Source organism: Fundulus heteroclitus, chromosome 8, assembly GCF_011125445.2.
Source record: "Fundulus heteroclitus isolate FHET01 chromosome 8, MU-UCD_Fhet_4.1, whole genome shotgun sequence".
Lineage (NCBI taxonomy): Eukaryota > Metazoa > Chordata > Actinopteri > Cyprinodontiformes > Fundulidae > Fundulus > Fundulus heteroclitus.
Genome location: NC_046368.1, coordinates 7552303 through 7573691, shown reverse-complemented (window position 1 = coordinate 7573691; position 21389 = coordinate 7552303). Strand labels below are relative to the sequence as shown.

At 41.4% G+C, this 21389-nt stretch overlaps 1 protein-coding gene across 8 annotated transcripts in view; it reads right to left on the bottom strand.

Moving 5' to 3' along the window:
- Window positions 1–21389, bottom strand: part of cacna1bb (calcium channel, voltage-dependent, N type, alpha 1B subunit, b) — a 228843-nt gene that overhangs the window by 14885 nt on the left and 192569 nt on the right. For 6 of the 8 annotated variants that reach the window (XM_036140040.1, XM_036140038.1, XM_036140044.1 and 3 more), the window contains 6 exons: window positions 12181–12286; window positions 11981–12088; window positions 9236–9345; window positions 7433–7605; window positions 3769–3898; window positions 3585–3698 (listed from right to left, as the gene is read on the bottom strand). In XM_036140040.1, coding sequence (XP_035995933.1) covers window positions 3585–3698; window positions 3769–3898; window positions 7433–7605; window positions 9236–9345; window positions 11981–12088; window positions 12181–12286 — 741 coding nt within the window. Of the gene's footprint in view, window positions 1–3584; window positions 3699–3768; window positions 3899–7432; window positions 7606–9235; window positions 9346–11980; window positions 12089–12180; window positions 12287–18460; window positions 18558–21389 lie in introns of all 8 variants that reach the window. The other 2 variants (XM_036140039.1, XM_036140042.1) reach the window with 1 other exon arrangement.

Sequence of the window (21389 nt, the reverse complement as noted above, 5' to 3'; positions counted from 1 at the left end):
AAGTCGCTGCAGAGAAGAGCAGCGACGTCACACGATGAGATTAACAGAAAATAAAAACTGAACACATCACCGGAGTCATGCACAACTGGTTTAGTCGACACTTTGGCCTCAAAAGTAAAAAGCAACGTTAGAAAACAAAGCGCAAAACTGCCACAATAATATATGTAATAATAATTTATCCTCTGTTAAAAGAAGAACAGAAAAAGGTTATTTACATTAACTAATAAATATACACTAACTGGTGAATATGTCATCAGTTTTTATGCTTTAACTGCAAAAGAAAAGATAAAATAATTTGTCGGAGGTGTTATAAACACTGTGCCTCCCTCCTCTACATGGTTTCCTGTCCAATTAATGTGTTATTAATTCTGTGTTAGATTTGTGCACTAATCCCAGGTTTGAAACCAAATTCAAAATGCAACTGATCAGTTTTTGATAACTACAGTACGGTGCTAAAGTTGTAAACCAGTTTTAAGTCTCTAACATCAAGCACCAAGACATATTTTTTATTTTCTAACTTATTTTCTGTCCATTAATTTTTTTTTATATCAAAACAAATACCTGGCTGAAAAATCTGGGTGACCTAAGACTTTTGCACAGGAAAGTAAATACAGACCAAGCTTTTGGAAATGTAAGTAAATTGTTTTCAGTCTAGTTAAAATGTGTCCCACTCTAACATTATATCTAAAGATTTACCCAAACAAAATAATGTGTTAATCTTTTATCATATCTAAATGTCTTTCAAAAGTTTAAAAAGCCACTTAGAGCAGGTCCATCAGTGATGGTGATACACCTAAGATATTTGATGTCAGAAGACATTTTTTAAACATTGTTATGCTAAATTATAATTTTTAATAAGTAAAGATTATTTAAGGGAACAGATCGGACAGAAAATAGTAGAAATGAGCGCTAAATGTTCACTTATATACAGAAAGGCTATAATTTATTTACTTTCTTTTACTTTTTTTTAGGTATCACATTACACATGTCAGCTTAAATAATAATACATATGATTTAGCAATGGTATCAAGGTGTTACACGATTGTATCTGTTGCTTTATGTCTGTTGGTTGTGCTGTTCTTTTTGTGTCTCTTTCCAGGTGATGGAGCAGACAGAGGACGTTTTATCATTCTCTTCCTTTTATCTCTTCTTTCTTTCACCTCTTCTTTCTCTTTTTTTTCTCTTCTTGTTTTTCTTTTACTCTCCTACTTTCCCATTGTAGTGTCCATATAATTTGAAATTCTCCCTGCAGGAATCACAATAAAGCTATTTACACGCACAAATCAAGCGGAGCATTATGGCGAAAGCTGTTTGCTCCACTTGTGAAAGTAAAATCTGTCGAGCTCTATTTGGCATTAAGATATCAATTTTTATTGCCACATTGCTAGACAGGACACTGGGGGGGGGAAAAAAAAAGAAAAAAAGAAAAAAAAAAAAAAAAAGAAATGAGCGCTGCTTCTGAACTTTAGGTGTCCATTAACACAAAAAGATTAATATTTACTACAAAACATCTTTTTAAAAGCATCAACAATAAAAGCGGAAAGCTTAATAAAGGAGTATTTCCAGTTGGAGGAATTTATCTATAAACATCCTTGATAAGAATTTGATTTTACGAGGAAATCTCACACCGTTTAATATGGAAATATTACGTTTTTAAACTCGATAAGGTTTGAATTTCTCTCATTTTGTCATGTTACAACATTTAATGTATTGTCAACGTGTGTGGTAAAACAAACATGATTGTGAAAAGGCAGGAAAACTATACAGTTTTTATCAATAAATTAAGATCTAAAAAGTGTTGCTGGAGCATCCCTGGAGCCGGAGCACCATTTGCTGCATTTACAGCCATAACTCTTTTAAGGCAAGTCTCTATCAGCTTTATACATTTAAAGACTAAAAAGTTGCCTATTCTTAGTAAAGATGCTAAATCTCAGTCAGAGTGAATGTAAAGAGTCTCTAACGTCGCTTTCTAAGTTAATGTAGTTCTAGACGTGTCTATGGCGTTCCAAAGCGTGAAGATTGCGTCTCTGGATGGATGTTTGGAGTCGTTGTCCTGCTGGAAGCTCAGCCTCCACCAAAGTCTCAAGCCTTTTTCAGGCTCTAGCAGCTTTTTTTTTTTCTTTCAGATGTTTCCGGCGCTTAACTCCATCCGTCTTTCCATCAGCTCTGACCAGCGTTTCTGTCCCCCACTGAAGAGATGCATCCCCATACCATGATGCAGCCACCACCATGCTTCACAGTGGAGGATGCACTGCAAAAACTGAACTAAAAAATAAGTAAAATTTTCTTAAAATGAGTGTATCTGTCCTTGATTTGAGCAGGTAAATAAGATGATCTGCCAATGGAATATGATTTTTGCACTTAAAATAGGAACAACTCATCTCCATTGTCTTATTACAAGTGCAGGATGTCTATCTTATTTTAGGGGTCAAAATACTCATTCCATTGGCAGATAAAATCATTTACCTGCTCAAATCAAGTACAAAAACCCAAATTTTAAGAATTTTAAGAACATTTTACTTATTTTAAGGTCTGTCAGGAGCGTTAATCCTGATGCTGAGTGTTAGATTAAAGAGAATTTCACAAGAAGCTGCTTCCTCGTGTTTGGATGGTCTCCTACAGCTCGTGGCAAACCTTAAACAGGACTTCTAATTCCTTTCTTTCAACAATGGCCTCCTTCTCATCTCTCATCCACTGAGACCAGCCTTGGGGAGCCCATGACCAATAGTTGTCCTGTTTACAGCGTCCTCCACCTGAGCTGTGGACGTCTGCAGCTCCTCCAGAGGTACCAGCTTCTCTGGTTAATTGTCTAACTGTGAGTTTCATATCTGGTTGGTTTGCAGATGAGCTTGGGATTGGGATTGTGTTTGTGTCGTCTAAACTTCTCCACGGCTTCCTTCCTGACCTTTCTGCTGGGCTCCTTGGTCCAATAAACCTCTGAGACCTTCCCAGAACATCTGCGTTCATACTGAGGATAAATGACCGTCAGATGGACTCTATTTAACATATAATTAGATGGTTTCTGAAAGCAACTGCTATCACTGGGTGTTATTTAGGTTTATCGGATGAAACGTCACACTTTTAAGACTTTTATGAGTAAAAACAACAGATGAAGAAATAATGTATTGTTTTTCCTCCACTTCACAGTTATGCAGCACTTGGTGCCACAAGGAGACTCAGGTCTTTGGTTTTAACGTGACAAGAAGAGAGAAAGCTCAAGGTATTAAATACTTCTGGTAATAATCTGCATTTACTAACAAAGTGATGAGGGGGGGAAAAAAGCGATAAATGGTTTTCCACCCTGCGATGCAGCGATATGATCCTAAGTGAGACTTTGTGCGTCTAGACATGAACGTCTTGCCGTCCTGCTTGTTGTTTCTGACCCGGTAAAGAAGATGATGGCGTCGGGCCGCTTTAGGTCGGCGGGCTGATGTGATGCGGGCAGACAGGGAGCGGCTCTGCCTCAGTCCACTGTTTCCTATCCCAGCAGCCTATTTTCATATTTCATATTTCATCCCACCGGGGGAGACTTTTAAGAGCGCTGACTGACACACAGAGACGCTTTCAGCAGGAGAAGAGCTTACGTGGTACTCGGCATTCAAGCGAGGGAGAGACGCGGCCCGGGTGTGGCCCTCCAGGCTGGGATACCCCTCCGTGTCGGACATGTTCTCCCCCGGCTTTGGGTCAGCCTGCTGCTCCTGAAAGAAAAACCACATGAGTGGAAGTTTTTGGAGGAGAGAAATCAGAAACAGCAGAGCGTTTCTCTACCTGTGCTCTGGTGACGTACTGCACATCCTCCGACTGGCCTCTCTGCAGCCTCCTCCGGGCTTTATGCCTCTGAGCTGGCTGGGAGAAATCTCCAGACTGGGAATGTTTTATGTTGCTCCTCTGGTTCAGTCTGTGCAGGGAGGGAGTGGGGAGAGGCTTTACGAGTCGTTTTTATTTGTTTTCCATTAAAATTCACTGCAAACCTTTAAAACGATGACAAAATTAAGCAATATTAAAGAGCAAGTAGATATCTGGTGTCCTCCGTTTAAGTAAAATGTATTTTATAAAGACTGTAACAAGTCCTGAGAAGACTCATTTAACTTAAATAAAAAAAAAAGAACATGAGGTTTTTATCTCCTCATGAATTTGTCCTGTCTCCGTTTATTTGTCCACGGACAGTTTTCTGCTCAACTGGACAAGCTTGATGGGATCTTATCCATTCCCTGATTGGAAATAGACACCATGAATATTATTTTATGGGTCTGAGTCGAGGTGCTGGATGCTCCTGGACTGTCTTGATTGAAATTCTTGTCTAAGATTGGGGTGGGGGGGGGGGGGGGGTTATATCTGATTCTGCGGCTGCTGACGTACTTCTGCTGGCCTTATCAAACAATGGCCTCCTGGTGTGAAGCAACCAGGATGAAGATACGCCCCTCTAAAGGGGAATGGTAAACATAATGAAGTAAAATAGTTTTTTTCTGGTCATACTAACCACTAAAAGCAAAACAACACTAGAAACACACATTTCCCCGGTCCTTGCTTCTCTTCCCTGGCTCCCTGCTCATTTTATAGTCTTACTGTTGATGATATGAGGCACTGAACAGACAGGCTCCTGGGTATCTGATCTCCTGCAGGGTTATGAGGCATTATGAGCCGACCCCTTAGATCCAGATCTGTTCCTGTTTATTTTGCCCTTTTGAACTTTGCCGTCAATTCTTTTTTTCTTTTTTTTTGTACCTCTGTAGCAGTTTGGATAATGCTGCTGTTTTAAATGTGCATTGTAAAAAAAAAAACAAAAAAAAACAAACCTGACATAAACTGATACAAAGATGGGTTTGCAGCTTTGCCCAAGGGCACATGAGCATGTGGCAGGGGTAAAATGGAATTAAGCCGAACCCTTAATGACTGTAAGGTAATTACTCTACCCACTGAACCTCTATGTTTACGGAGAACCTGGTCCGGAAACGAGTGAGAAATGCAGGTTAGCGCCTTCGGCTAGGAGCGAGGTGCTGCAAATATCTAGCTGTTGGCCGTTAGGAGGAAGGATGGATGGATGGAAAAGTCAAACCCATCATTTTCTTTCTAAATCATTCCATTGAAGCATTTCCTTTAGCTTCTATTAGTCTGATAACCACAGAGTTTTCATATTAACTGAGTTAAGCTTCACAGCTTAACCTTAATAGATTTAACTTATTAGCATCACGTTAGTAAATGCTGTTTATTGATATTGTTGTGGAACATTTTCCAATAAAACAGCAGAAAAAAACAGCTAAAAAACACAAATGGATGGATTGATGGATGGATGGATGGATGGATGGATGGATGGGTTGGTGGATGGATGGATGGGTTGGTGGATGTGATGAATGGATGGATGGATGTATGGATGGATATATGGATGGATGGATGGATGGATGGATGGATGTATGGATGGATATATGGATGGATGTATGGATGGATATATGGATGGATGGATGGATTGATGAATGGATGGATGGATGTATGGATGGATATATGGATGGATGGATGGATGGATGGATGGATGGACTGATGGATGGATTGGTGGATGGATGGATGGATGGGTTGGTGGATGGATTGATGTATGGATGGATGTATGGATGGATGGATGGATGGATGGGTTGGTGGATGGATGGATGGGTTGGTTGGATGTGATGATGATGGATGGAGTATGGATGGTATGGATGGATGGATGGATGGTATGGATGGAATATGGATGGATGTATGGATGGATATATGGATGGATGGATGGATTGATGAATGGATGGATGGATGTATGGATGGATATATGGATGGATGGATGGATGGATGGATGGATGGATGGATGGATGGATGGATGGATGGATGGATGGATGGATGGACTGATGGATGGATTGGTGGATGGATGGATGGGTTGGTGGATGGATTGATGAATGGATGGATGGATGTATGGATGGATATATGGATGGATGGATGGATGGATGGATGGATGGATGGATTGACTGATGGATGGATTGGTGGATGGATGGATGGATGGGTTGGTGGATGGATGGATGAATGGATGGATGGATGGATGGATGGATGGATGGATGGATTGGTGGATGGATGGATGGGTTGGTGGATGGATGGATGGATGGATGGATGGATGGATGGATGGATTGGTGGATGGATGGATGGGTTGGTGGATGGATGGATGCCTGGAGGCTGCTGGCTGGCTGTCTCTCTGGCTGGCTGGCTGGCTGGCTGGCTGGCTGGCTGGCTGGGTTGGTGGCTGCCTGTCTGTCTGTCTGTCTGTCTGGCTGGCTGGCTGGCTTGGTGGCTGGCTGGCTGGCTGGCTGCCTGGCTGGATGGCTGGCTGTCTCTCTGGCTGGCTGGCTGTCTCTCTGGCTGGCTGGCTGGCTGGCTGGCTGGGTTGGTGGCTGCCTGGCTGTCTGTCTGTCTGTCTGTCTGTCTGTCTGTCTGTATGTCTGTCTGTCTGGCTGGGTTGGTGGCTGGCTGGCTGGCTGGCTGGCTGGCTGGCTGGCTGGCTGGCTGGCTGGCGGGCTGGCTGGCTGGGTTGGTGGCTGGCTGGCTGGGTTGGTGCCTGGCTGGCTGGCTGGCTGGCTGCCTGGCTGTCTGGCTGGGTTGTGGCTGGCTGGCTGGCTGTCTGGCTGGTTTGGTGGCTGGCTGTCTGGCTGGCTGGGTTGGTGGCTGGCTGGCTGGGTTGGTGGCTGGCTGGCTGGCTGGGTTGGTGGCTGGCTGGCTGGCTGGTTGGTGGCTGGCTGGCTGGCTGTCTGGCTGGGTTGGTGGCTGGCTGTCTGGCTGGCTGGGTTGGTGGATGGCTGGCTGGCTGGCTGGGTTGGTGGTGGCTGGCTGGCTGGCTGGGTTGGTTGGCTGGCTGGCTGGCTGGCTGGATGGCTGGCTGGCGGGCTGGCTGGCTGGGTTGGTGGCTGGCTGGCTGGGTTGGTGCCTGGCTGGCTGGCTGGCTGGCTGCCTGGCTGGCTGGCTGGGTTGGTGGCTGGCTGGCTGGCTTGGTGGCTGGCTGGTGGGTTGGTGGTGGCTGGCTGGATGGATGGCTGGATGGCTGGCTGGCTGGGTTGGTGGATGTCTGTCTGTATGTATGTCTGTATGCCTATATGGATGGATGGATGGATGGCTGGCTGGCGGGCTGGATGGCTGGGTTGGTGGCTGGATGGCTGGCTTGCTGGATGGATGGCTGGCTGGATGGATGGATGGCTGGCTGGCTGATGGGTTGGTGCTGCGGGCTGGCTGGCTGGCTGGGTTGGGGGGATGGATGGATGGCTGGGTTGCTGGATGGATGGAATGACTGGCTGGCTGGCTGGCTGGCTGGGTTGGGTGGATGGATGGATGGATGGATGGATGGATGGATGGATGGATGGATGGATGGCCTCTGCTACCGAAGAAACACTTTCATTTGCTGCTCAGTTAGCGCTAAAGCACGGTGTCTTACGCTGTGTCCCTGGTGGTGGCGCTGTTCATGGTGGCACTGGTGGTGCTGGGTGGCGGTTCTGGTTTGGGTTCTGGCTCAGGTTCTGGTGGGGGAGGAGGGGGCTTGACTGGTGGCGCCGCCTCGTGTAAGTGAGTGAAAGGCAGCACAGGACGGAACAGCGCCCCCAGTTTACTCTGCAGGAGAGAGCAAAAATCCATCATTTAAGAGCAAAAAGCAAACATTTAACCCTCTGTAGCAGCGAAATACCCCATCAATCACAATTATTATTATCATCATCATCATCATCATTATTATTACTACATTGTCATCAATTTAACGCGCTCCGGTTCAAACTGAAGATGTTTAACGTTGCTCATTGCTATCTTGGCTGGATGGAGCTAGCGCTAAAGGACCTAGCATATGTAATTTACCCAGAATGCATAGCGGGGTAGACAACATGGCAACATCCGTATGACAAGATTGTATTTGAATTTATAAAAACTAAGCAGTTAACATTATTTTTGCTGGATTGTTTTTACATCTAAAATAGATTTTTCTCAAATCAAGTCTATTGTTACAACGAATCGTGAATTCCTTTAGGAAAAAATATATGACCTAAGCTTTAACTCTAATCAGTTTCATCAAAATAAAGATACTGAGAGAGTTATAAACTACAAGCAAGATGTTTACGTCTCGAACCATCCTAACAGACAAAAAAAAACTGGTAAAATTCCTGGTGAAAACAGTCTGAACCCTTGAACTTTTCCTCATTTTGTCTGACGAAAATCAGAAACTTTATAGGGATGTTACGCTTTAGGAACACACATACCAGGCTGTAAATGTGAGGTGGAAAGAAAACGATGCTGAAAGGATGGACTTGTGTTTATATTCACCCTCCTTTACTCTAATTCCCCCAAGTAAAAGCCAATGCAAGGGTTCACTTCACACATCAACAAACTAGTAGATGTAGTAAGTTTTATTCTCACACCGGACATCATGCATGTTCCTTCTCAGCATGGACATGGAAACTATAAGAAGTTATGGGACGCTGAATAGAGTTAAAATAAAATCCTAGAAGAAAAGCATCCATTTCTACTCAAGTTCAAGGGGTATGACTAAAGCCACAAGGTCTTGCTTCCCTTTAAATTAGACAGGCATAGTTTGTTTGATATGTATTAAAAATTACAATAAAAATATAAAAAAACATGTCTTCAGAATAAAACTAATTATTTGACATAAATAAATGAAGAAAATATAGTTGTTTTTTTTAATCTATTGAACTGAATTAGTCCTTTTTATTGGTATCATGCCCTGTTGAGGTTGTCCAAATGGTTTTGCAACACAAATTATTTCTTGGTTTTCTGAACCTCTTAACAAAACTCCAATTCCAAAACACATGATCTCGACTGTTGTTTAAAAATAAAATGACTGTAAAAGTGATAAAAAAAAACTCAATACAATAAAGCAGGATAAAATTAAAATATTCAAACATATTTTCAGATGTTTCCCAGATAACTTGTTCATAGACTGTATGCATGTTGTTTTTTTGTCTTTTAAATTTGTTAAAAAAGAAATGATATACATTTGGAAAGTTTTTTACATTAAAATGTATACAGTTGACTAATTTTTCAAAAATTTAATTAAAAAAGAATGACTAAATTTAAGATATTTTTCCACCATGCCAAACTGTAATGTTAATGTAGTTTTTTTCTGAAGCGATGAAGAATAACATTAGAAAGAGGAATGTTTTTCACCATGACAGGAAACCTTTTCTACTGACATTTAAGCGTAAAAAGCAGAGCTGCGGTGAGTTTAGCGCCGTACCTGAGAGATCCCTGATGGGTTCTGCTGCTGGAGTTTCTTGGCCCTGTTCTGCTTGTAGTAGTCAAAGATCATGTGTGCAGCATAGACTTTGCCCACAGTCAGCTCGTTATCTGCACAGAGGAGACAGCGTGAGGCAGTAGCCTTCTGCAGCCACTAGGTGGAGCCAGAGGCGCACCAAAGGCACACTGAGGGACGGAGGAAGAGGAATTAAATGTAACTACAGATACTGCAGAATGTCTTTGATTCCTTAAATTAATCTTCCTTATTTAAAGAATGTTCTTTGAAGAAAACAGAAAAAAAGGCTTAATGAAAATAAGAAACTTACAAAAAAAAGGTTTATTTGTGTATCTAATTTTAGAGACCATACCTCTAAACACAGAAATAACTAAAATCACTTTAGTAAAATGTACATATGCCTTGGAGAACTATTTACACTCCCTAAACTTTGTCTTATTTAAGATACGACCTTAAAGGATCAAGAAGCACTTGAAGTGTAAAACAGCACCAAGACATTATGAATGTAACATCGTCTTGATCCAAAGCATGAAAGTTTCCACTAAACCAAGTTAGAAATCGCTCTACATCATCAAAATACTAATTTTACATCACTAACGAGATTTAGTGAAATTGAAAGACTTTGCTTATTGTGTTAGAAACTGCTACTTAATTAAAATGCGATGTATCATGATTAATTAATTATAAAGCCTCCAATTAATTAGCCTGCCTCATATATTTGTGTTCCACTTCTAATTATCTTGCTTCTACTTCACAGTTATGCACCTCAATGAATAAAACCACCTCCATAACATTGATTTCATTGTATTGTTTCAAATATGTTATAGAAATGGCAGCTATGTCTGTGGTTATGCTGCCTATAGGCCGAGGGTGCTACTATACCTATAAGCACTCTCCAAATATCCATTATATGTGTTTATCTCTACTATTAACTCTGTTAAATCTGTTTCCTGTATTCATAGAAGTTCTGCCTGCTCCCGCGTTCTGTTCAGGTGTCACGCCTTCCTGGAGGGGAACATTGCTGCAAGTAACTTCATGTCGCCCTCTTGTATAGATAATCCACACGTCTCTTTCTTCTAAACATTTAAAGGAGCTAGTGTTCTCTTTTTCTAGACTTGAAATACTGGCTCACAGCTTATCTGCTTCACTGTGTTTCTCTCCTAGATGAAAGCCCTTAAGGAGCTACTGCTGCCATGAACTCTCTGCTTTTTCTTCCTCATAGAAAGTACTCCTTTGCTTCAATTGAATAAAAACAAAACTGAAGTAATAATGTTTGCACCAATAGAGGAGAGATCAGAAGTTAGCTCACAGCTTCAGCTGCTTCAGCTAGGAACCACTGATCAGGCCTGAAACCTGGGAGTAGTGATGGACTCAGACCTGAACCTCCATCTAAAGACAATTACAAAGTGGACCTTCTAGAACCTGGAGAACATTTCCGGGATTAAAGGACTGATGTCTCAGCAGGATCTGGAGAAACTAATCCATGTTTATCTTTAGTAGAACTGATCACTGCAACGGTGTTTTCACAGGTCTGCCTAAAAAGTGGATCAGAACGCTGCAGCTGATCCAGAACGCTGCTGCCCGCGTCCTCACTAAGACTAAGAAAGTAGAGAACATGGACCCGGTTCTGAAGTCCTTCCACTAAGACTAAGAACATAGAGAACATGGACCTGGTTCTGAAGTCCTTCCACTAAGACTAAGAACGTAGAGAACATGGACCCGGTTCTGAAGTCCTTCCATGGCTCCCTGTATCTCAGAGAATAGACTTTAAAATCCTTCTGTTAGTCTATAAATCCCTGAATTAGCACCTAAATACATCACAGACTTGTTATCAGTGCATCAGCCCTCCAGACCACTCAGGTCTTCTGGCTCCAGCCTGCTCTGCAGAACCAGAACCAGAACCAGACATGGAGAAGCACCATTTAGTTCCTATGCTCCACTGATCTGGAACAAACTTCCAGAAAACTGTTAAAGTGCTGAAAGCCTGTGTTCCTTTAAATCAAGATTAAAAACACATTTGTTTAGGATTACCTTTGACTGTTCTAGTTAAACTGTTTTACTGAAACATCACAAGTTCAACATTGTAGTCCAAATATTTTAGGATGTTTGCTTTTAGCTCCTATTTTCCTAAGTTCTATTTTGTTTCTACATTTTATACCTACTTGCTGTTATTCTGTTATTTCCCCTACATTTTAATCATGTAAAGCACTTTGTATCATCTCTGTACTGAAATGTGCTATATAAATAACTTTGCCTTTTCTTTCCTGGTGTGGATCAGCGGTTCGGTGTTCTTTTTGTGTCTCTGCTCTGTCTTTTCACACCCCTAGGGGGTAGCGCCAGATGGCCGTTCACACAGAGCCTGGTTCTGTTTCTGCTGTAGGCTTCCTCCTGTTAAAGGAGAGTTTTCCTCCCCACTGTCGCTGCATGCATGCTCGGTATGAGGGATTGCTGCAACGACACGATGCCAGCTAATTGTGAACCGCGGCTCCACGCTCATCCAGGAGGAGTTAACGCTGAAAGCCAATGACTGGATGCTATCTGCTGGTGTTCCTTAGATAGAAACCTTTTAATCGGCCTGTCTGGACGATTTGATTGAATATGACTTTTTTAAAGTCTCTTGAGATGACGTGTTGTCGTGAATCGGTGCTACACACAACTGAAATGAATTGAAAGTGAAGAAAAAGCTGAGAAAGGGCAGCTTTCAGAGCCCAGGCACCAACTGCGGCTCACACTTATGCGGCGTCACCAGCAGGTCGACGGTCTTCTGCTGCAGGTTGGGCCAGACCCGGTGGATCTCCCTCTTCAGGTCGGCGTCGCACAGACGCTGCGCCAGCACGCCTCGGGACAGACGCACAGACACGTTAAATCAACACCGGAGCACGTTCACCTCAGGGTTGTCAGTAAAGCAGCGGGGGACATGTGAGTCTCACCGGATGCCAGCTTGATCTCCAGGGCTGTGCGGATCAGAGCCATCAGCGTGGAGGTGAAATGGACGGTGTTGTCCTCAGCGATCGGCATGTTCATTCTCACCAGTCGCTGCAGAAGGGTGGAGGCAAGGGTTTAGGATCTTCTTAAAGCGGAACGTTCAGTCCTGCTAAAATGTGCCGGATTCATCAACAGCTGCAGAAGCAACTGATTGTTTTTGCACCGCTCTGCCAAAGTGCAAAAACTATCTAAGAGGGAAAGCTTTACAGCCACTCGGGCATGCAGAGAAATATAATTTCTTAATTTTTATCTTTCTCCCGTGAACGGTGAGAAATTATGGTCACAGACAGCAAATCCTCTCACCGGAAAAGCTCAAAGCCAGTGGTCCCCAAACTCAGATCCTCGAGGGCCCGATGTCCTGCAACCGTTAGACGTGTCGCTTGCCCCACACGCCCGCATCAAACTGATGAACTGTCTCTCTAGCAGGCAGTTGCATCTAAACGGTGCAGGACACCGGCCCCTGAGGACTGGAGGTTGAAGCCGCTGGACCAAGCAGTCAGCATCTGGTATCCAGACCTTTTAATCGATGAATGATTTAGCTGCCGATCAATGTTCTGACCTGGAGGAGAACTGATGCTCGGCGTCTATTATCCCTGGTAATTCAGTGGAAGTAAAAGGGGAAATAACCCTCATCATCAACATGGATGCTATTTTGATTGTGTATAGAGACAGTTTTATTATTAATAATAAAATGTGCAACTTTATGAAGAAACAAGAAATGGGAGCACAGATTTGAATTTTAGGGGAATGCTGTTTAATCCTCGCCCGGCTGATGCTACGTCTGTGTCAGTGCTGGATTATGGTGACATTTAATACATCTGTGCTTCTCTTAAATGTCTCCACTGGACATCGTTTCTTGAGGAGATTTAAGATTCATTACAGGTTTAAAAGGTTTCACACATAAATTGTACGTTGGTGAACGAGTTGGGGCGAACAGCCTTGGCCACCCATGGACGGCATCATTGGCACACTTCTTTAAGTCCTGGCTTGGACCGCATACTTCGGCTTTATTTGGTCTGTATAAATGTCTTGGAGTGGTGTCTTGGTTGTGAGAACGCACTTTTACTTTCTGTGCCTAAAATCCAAACATGAAAAGAAATCTTTTCAGTTTTTGGCTCCATCTGCCTGGAGACATTTACAAAAAAAAAAACAGAAACTGGTAGTTTTAAATACAATTAGAAACCGGATATAGTAAGTATTTCATGAAAACCATTTTTAAGCACTAAACAATAATTTTGATCAATTAAAATCTTCCAGTTTAAGCTCAAGGGGTGAGTTAATCCATGGTGATAATATATATATATATATATATATATATATATATATATATATATATATATATAGTATATATATGAAAGGACCAAACTAAGTTTATAATAAGCACCAGATTTTTCTTTTTTATAGTCCAAGCTCATCTGATGTGAGGATTTGCTGTGATTTTGTTATTTTTTGACTTGTATCCTATATGACAAATTTTTCCAGTATTTAAAAAATTAGCGCCTTTAAATTTTTATATAACATTAGATATTCTTTACAGCTGCATCTCAGTAAATTATTGTATTCTGAAAAAGATTATCTACTTTGATAATTCAATACAAAATGTGAAACATGTGTATTATATTGGTTAATTACACACAATGATCATATCAAACTTTTAATTTAGCGTGTTTTGATGATTAGGGCTTACAGGTAGTGAAAAAACTAAATATAGTTGTTGTGTAAAATGTAAGCCAAAGGGCCACCGTTAAAGACACTTCTTCACAAGCACATTAATGGAAGGTTTAGTGGAAGGAAAAAGTGCGGTATAAAAAGGAACAAGCAGCAACATATCTAGAATATTTACAAGCCATGCACCGTGGCTGTAATCAGAGCTTCTAAAACCAGCGCAGATAGATTTATCAAGACATGGGGAACAACCGTAATGTTCCTCATGTGAAACCAATCCTGAATCAGACGTCAGAAGCGTTACTTAAGAAGAAAAACAGTCGAGTCCGCAGTCTACCAGCCCAGAAAAATACAGTTCCTCACTCTTTCTGTTCATGTTTGAACATTTGCCCATACTGCGATGGGTGAAACAGATTTTGTTTATCCTGCGCCTTTTGTATGCTGTGAAATAACAGAAGTGTAACAGACTGAATGTCTTTGAGAGCTTTTAAATGGACACTAAAGAGATTTGAGCCTAATTCAGATTTCTTGGTTTTGTATTCTAAATGTATTTAACGTTCTTATGATTCTTCTGGACTGCTGTCTATCTCGGCCAGGACTCTCTTGAAAAACAGGTTTTTAACCTCAATGCGATTGTCTTGTTAAAATAAGGTTGTATAATAAAATGAAAAAAGTCGAACATTTATTTTTTTGTTGTAGTTGTCTAATATTCACATTTTTTGTGCACACAACTGCATGTATTTCTGCTGCTTGTGACATTTCGCTAAAACGCTTTTTCCTTCCACCAACCTTTCCTTTTGTATGCTTGGATATAGTATTTAGTAACTAAACTTTACTTCCTTAAGGTAAGCTAGCAACCTTGTGTTGGCCATAACATGACATTTCTATATCAAGCCCTTTTTTTATAGTTGTTTTTACGCAACATTCTAATTTTGTTATACTCTTTTTTTAAATTATTATTATTAACTGCAAACATAAATCATCAAAACTGGAAATAAGTACAAACAGACCCGGCTGTGTCTAACGAATCGAGTTTCCGCTTTTGAATCAAAGATCTAAAAATTTAATTTATTGAGATGCACCTGGATATTTAAGACCCGTTGCCAGAATTTGCAAACAGAAACAGTAAAGCATCGAGAAAGCATCCAGAAGCACTGATCTGATAGAGATATAATTTGGTCCTGATGAAGATAAGTGCAGGGATATTAAAATGATTCAGTCTGAAAGGAGCTGGGACATCTCAGAGCACCTGAGGGCATGAATCAGGCGGCTGCAGGAGCATCCAACAGTGCCTGCTCTGACCTTTTCCCAGTCCTCCCAACGCTTTACTCTTCCAGGTTCCTTAACTCGGTGCTTTAATGTTTCAATTAGCGTTTGTAGGTAGGAAAGAAATCACCCCTAAATCCACCAGCTGCTTGGAGAACTGTAGTGTTGGGTGTTTATGAGTACGGCAGAGCAATGATTCCTGCACACATGCATATTTGAATTAGTACCTCCCCCTCACACCGTGGCTGTATGTTCGAGGCAGTGTGTGGTGGTTTGTCACAACTTCCAGCCAGTTTGATGCACAGATGCAGAATTTAAAAAGTGCAACAGCGTGAAATGTGGCGATGAGGTAAAAATATGCACATCTTCACAGAAACGGATGAAACGAGGAGGAGCAGGGGCCACATGCTTTCTTTGGCAAACGCTTTACATGCTCAGAGTGTTGATTCAAATGAAAATAGGAGAGAAATGCCCAAAGCATGTGAAATAAATGTCATTAAAGGAGACAGGAAGCCCAGCCTGAAGACAGAGCATCAGAGGAGGAAACCTGAGGCTAAAAGTCCCCAACAAACACGTTAACGTGCTGATTAGAGATCTGGCCCAGGTTAGCCGGGAGCTAGATCAGCAGGATGCTTCAGAAAACAAGGGGAAACAGGAAATAACCAAAAAAAAAAAAAAGAGGTGAATAAATCGCTCTGTCCGTGTCTTTGTGCCTTTCCCTGTCGATTCACAATAACAAGAGTTATATTTGGAGACGCGGTCACGTCAGGGCCCCGGCGTCTTTAACTGGGGCAAGGGCAGGGCCGCTTCAGCTTTGATTGGATGTGACAGCTGTGCACAGGCTGGAAACACTCGCATTAAGCCTGCATGTCGGGAGGTAAGCAGCTGCAACTCAGGCTACCTGAGGACCGCTGAGACGGACACTCGACTCCGACTGCCCGATCAAAATCAAACACGGGCCTCAGCCGTCCAATCACAGCAGAGGGTCATTATGGGACGGTCAGAGGAAAAGACCCTCATCAATTAAAGGCCCCCCCGATTCAAGATGTGTAAAAAGCCTTAAAGTCGATTACTCTACTATTGCAGCTAGATTATCTCATCATGGAAAATTTGGAAATGCTTCAAAGAGTCCAGCGTTAAGGAATTATTGTTTTTTTTGTTTGTTTGTTTTCTTACAATTGGCCAATCTGCCCAGTTTTCAGCCTTTGTTTTAAGCCACACCCACCTGGAGAGTTTGTCACTCAAAGGTTTAATGTTAGTCTCGTCTGACCATCACTAGATAAACTACCAGCAGCATTTCAGCAACTCTGCATCTTAATGTTTGTGATCCAAAATAATTGACTGATATTTAAATAGCATCTAATTTTGAGTGCTTTATTGTTTTGTTTTTAACCTCCATTTTTAATCTAATGATTTTGTGTGGTGGTAAAGTTATATCAGGTCCAGCCATGTGTGTTTCAGTTTCAGTAGTTTTATTTATTTTTTAATTACTGGCTTGATTGTTTATAATTCAAGTCAGCAGTTAATTTCTTGTAGCCGTTTGCAAACTTCAGACAATCAAAAATAATCTGTTTCATCTGAATGGCATGTTCTCTTGTGGTTCCCATTTTGAAGAGGGACTAAGGGAAATGGAATTTTTTGTTGCGTCATATTTACGCCACAGGGTTCACACGTAGTTACAGAAAGCGAATAGAAATTCACAGAGAATGACGTTAAAAAGAAAACTTGAATAAAAAAATTTGCTTCAGTCACAATGATTTTCAAGATTTTTTTTTTTACAACTGTGGGGATTTTGTTTTCCAACCCATTAATCAAGTATTCGAATTAATAGTATTTTTTTTTTTTACATGGCTGTCCCTGTAGGGGTTTGGGGGGGGGGGGTATTTGTGCAGGGTGCATAATTTGTGCAGGGTGCATAATTGTAGGCACAGGAGTTATAGGGGACTAGGTCTGTGCTACTACATAACAAAACATACAGTGCTGTGAAAAAGTATTTGCTGAGTTCATGCACACATCCACGTCCATCAAGAAAAATCTTAGAACCTGTCTGACAACAGGAAGTAGGCTAAATAATCTCATTACGCCCCAAAACTACATACATTTCTGAACAGATGAGAAACAAACTGACATCTATCAGTCTGGCGAGTGTAAGAAAGCCGTTTCTAAGGCTTCAGGGCTGCAGAAAACTGCAGTGATAGACATTATCCACAATCCCAGTTAACGTTCTCAGGAGTAGACGGGGTACCGCCACTCATCAACAACTCATCCAGGAGGTTCCCAAGAGAATCCAGGATGACACGTGAAGCAGCGCGGATCTCGCTTGCTTCTGTTAGTGTGAGAAAAGACAGACGGACTGGGCGGAAATGGCCTCCGTGGGAGGGTTACGAGTTGAAAACCACTGCTGACAAAACACAAAGGACAACTTTTTGGAAGACGTATGTCCCTTTAAATCAGGAGAAATACAGCTTTTCAGAAAAATAGCATAATTTCAGCATTCAAACACGCTGGACCAGGACTACTTCCTGTAATCGATGGGACCATGGACTCAGTTCTCTACAATAATTTCCTGAATCAGTCCGTCCATCTGTTTGCCACCATCGACTCAAGCACAGCTGTTTTTTTTTTTTTTTTTTTTTTTTTTTTTTTTTTTTTTTTTTTTTTTTTTTTTTTTTTTAGCAGAACAATGATCCGAAGCAAGCTGCCATGTCTAACATTGGGCAAACTGGAGTGTCCTAGTCAAAGTCTGGACTTAAATCTGATTGAAGGGCAGTTTAAAAAAGTGAAGGCCAAAACTCCGCCACAGCAATGGAAAGACAAACTTCCTGACGGAGCTTTGTTCAAGTAGCTTTAATAAATCAAATCCTTATTTCAAATCTGCATTTTTCTATTTACTTTGTTTGATGTCAAAGTTTACTTCTTTTGAAACTCTTAAGTCTAAATAACAGCAAATACTCATTCAGAGCCGTGTTGATTTGCCTTCGCCTTTAATTTTTCCAGCCTTGCTGCTAAAATCCGAAGAACCAGAAATCAAAGCTGTTCTAGTATCACTCATCTGTCCCTCGTCTGTTTCACACGTCCTGACCGCGGACGGACAGGACGCGCGACAAAGCCTGACAGAGCAGGACGAAGCCTCGGCGCCTCGCAGACACACACAGCATCACAACAGCAGGCCAGAAGAAGCCGAGTGCATCGAACTGACAGAAGCCTGAAGGTGTTTGGCAGGTGGAGAGGCGGAGGACCAGCGGTGACTGAGAGGAAGCAGAGGACGGAGGAGAAAAGGAGCGGGGATTCTACCTTATAGGCGACCCGGGGAGGACATTTCTTCCCCAAACCTAGCGGAGGAGACATGTCGCGAAGCATCTCGTACATGTCACGGTAACTTATGCGGCCGCTTCCGTGCGGAGGGGAAGGAGGCGAAGCGGGGACGGAGAGTTCCCGTGGAGAGGACAAAGCGGGGTTGGTTGAAGGTTAAGGCAGCAAAGCGAAGGGGGTAAAAGAAAAATGGCAGATAATGGGGAAAAGAAGAAAGAAAGGAAAAAAAAAACACACACACAGAAATCTTTGTTAATAAGATTTCCAGGGATTTTTCTCTGGAATGCCATTGCAGTTGAATTAATTCATCCAAGAATGGATCCCAGGGGAAGAGGAGGGAGGGATTCCCTTTAATAAAGATGTGATGGGAGGAACCTGGTGGAAGAAATGTGTTGGGTAAGAACATTTCTTTGCTTTAAAGAAGTACTCCTCTGAAAACTGGACCATGACTCTGAAAGCCTTGCAGCAGGTAAAACAGTTTTTCTTTGATCACAGCACCTTACAAAAGTATTCACTCTCTTTGAATTTCACCACATTTTCTCATATTCCAACCCTAAACGGGATTTTATGTGATCGACCATCACAAAGTGGCCCATAACTGAAACGGAAGGAGGAATATACCTGGTTAAAAGATAGTTATAAAGTGTGCCGTGCATTTGTATTCAGTTCCCTGTCCTTTATGGGAGAGTAGCTCTAAAGCAGTCATTGTTGACAGAAACCCATACCTCCATTCTTTTTAAATTCCCACTAGGCCTGAAGGAGAGACAGCCAACAGGTGCTCTGGTGTTATGTAGGGGTGCAACAGGCTTTAAACTCTCACAGAGATACACGGTGGTGGCAGAATCATGAAATCATGAAACTGGTCAGTTGATGGGAAGACGAATGGAGCAATAACGCTAAAAGAGAGCCTATTAGAGGCTGCAAAATGACTCTCACTGCATCGAAGGTTCACCTTCCAGTGAGACGACGACCTTAAAAATACGATGGGATGGATTAGATCAGGGCTCTGCAACCAGAGTGCGAAATACAGGGAGGGTTCGGGGGGGCTCAACCCCCCCGATTAACCCATGAGACCCTCTGAAAGCCTCAAAAGCAAAATTTAAAGGGGGTCTTAAATTGTGTCAAAAAAATTAAAAATGAAATATTTTTTGTCACTAATGGTCACTAAAAAATTTTTAAGCTCAACATGTCCAGTATTTAAAATTCAAAAATTCAATCCTATTCGCGGATGCAAATTAGCCATGTGCGTGCCAAACAGAAGAAAGACGTAACGTTGACAACAATTAATACTAAAAATGTTTCAATTTTAGTATTAGGAACTGATCTTATCTGTTGTGCCTGTGCACTTTATCTGTTTCACTGTTGGTGAATAAGAAACATCCTCTCGAGTCCTTGTATGTCTGGTGAATGTGAAGAATTGACATTAAAGCTAACTTTGACATTGTAATGTTATTGGCCTACTGCATATTGAGAAAATTTACATCGGTATTGCGCAACAATCGGGAGATGGGGACCCCCCCAAATATTGACAGGTATTTCGCACACTGTCTGCAACCTTTACAATCCAAATAGCTTTTTTTGTCCTCTGTCCAGCTTAATAAAATGAGTTCTCAGCCGTAATTATTACACGGTCCTTTGGAAAAAAAACAATGTATGATCTTTAATAAATGTCTGCTATTGTAAATCTGCTGTCATTTTTAAAGGGCCACCGTTTTACTTCTGTTTTTCAGTTTTAAAATAAAGACAAACATCACATTTTTGCAAAAAGAGGACGGATACGTTTTCTTTTATGTGGACATTTGTGGAAAATGGCGTAAGTAAATGCACATATTTTCCAACCTAATGACCAAAAGAATTAACTAAAAAATGTTACTGCTTCTTTTTTGTCATCCTGTTGAGCGAATGCATTGCAGTTCAGTTATCCCATGAAAAAAAATCTAAAGAATAAAACCTGCATTTTTTTTTAGAACATTTGTAATTAAAAACATGAGTTCTTTATCATTTTTATTAAAGTTATTAAGAACGATTGTGGAAGGTCCAAAGAGCCACAGGTTACAGACCCCTCGTCTCGATCAAAATAGATTCATGGGTTAGAAGGGCCTAGTCAAAGTCCAGACCTGAATCTGATGATTAGGATTCTGAGACAAGACTTGCAAATTAGGGCTGTACAATTTTGCCACAAATCAAAATTGTGATTTATTTCAATCATAATTGCGATTTAATTTGGACTTTTCTCTCGCTAACCACAAGCAACAAAAATGTCCTGTGGATAAAGATGTTTGTAAACAAGGACTATTTAAAACAAGAAATTTAACAATTTTTAATTAATCAGAATATTATCATTCTAGTGAACAGCTTTTATTTGAGTTTGACATCAATCCTTGTTGAACATAAAGCTCAACCAACAAACAAGTCTATGTATTAAACAGTTCGACCGCTACTTAATGCTGTGGAGAGAATCCTGAACCTTTCTGGTTAAAAAGTCTGATTATATAAACTCTAAAACGACTAATAAAATTAGATTATCAACTCTCTTCCCTTCCATGTGGAGACAAACCAACTTTGAACATATTATTGACACCTAAAGGTCTGATCCATTAATTGTTGCATAAACAAAAATTGCTGCCCTCTGCGATTTTGAAAATTGTGTTTTTTTTTTTTTTTTAAATTGTGATTTTATTGCAAATGCGATTAATTGTCCAGCCTTATTGCAAATTGGTATTCACAGACACTTGCCATCTATTCTGACTGAGCTGGAGCTGTTTTGCAAAGAATGGGAAAAATGTTGAGTCTGTGGGTGTGAATCTAAATATAAATGCATGCCACACTTTTCAGAGTTTTGTTACAAAACACATGAAAAACGTTTTATCAATTAATTGTATGTCCTGCAATTGCCGGGTTGCCGGTTCGA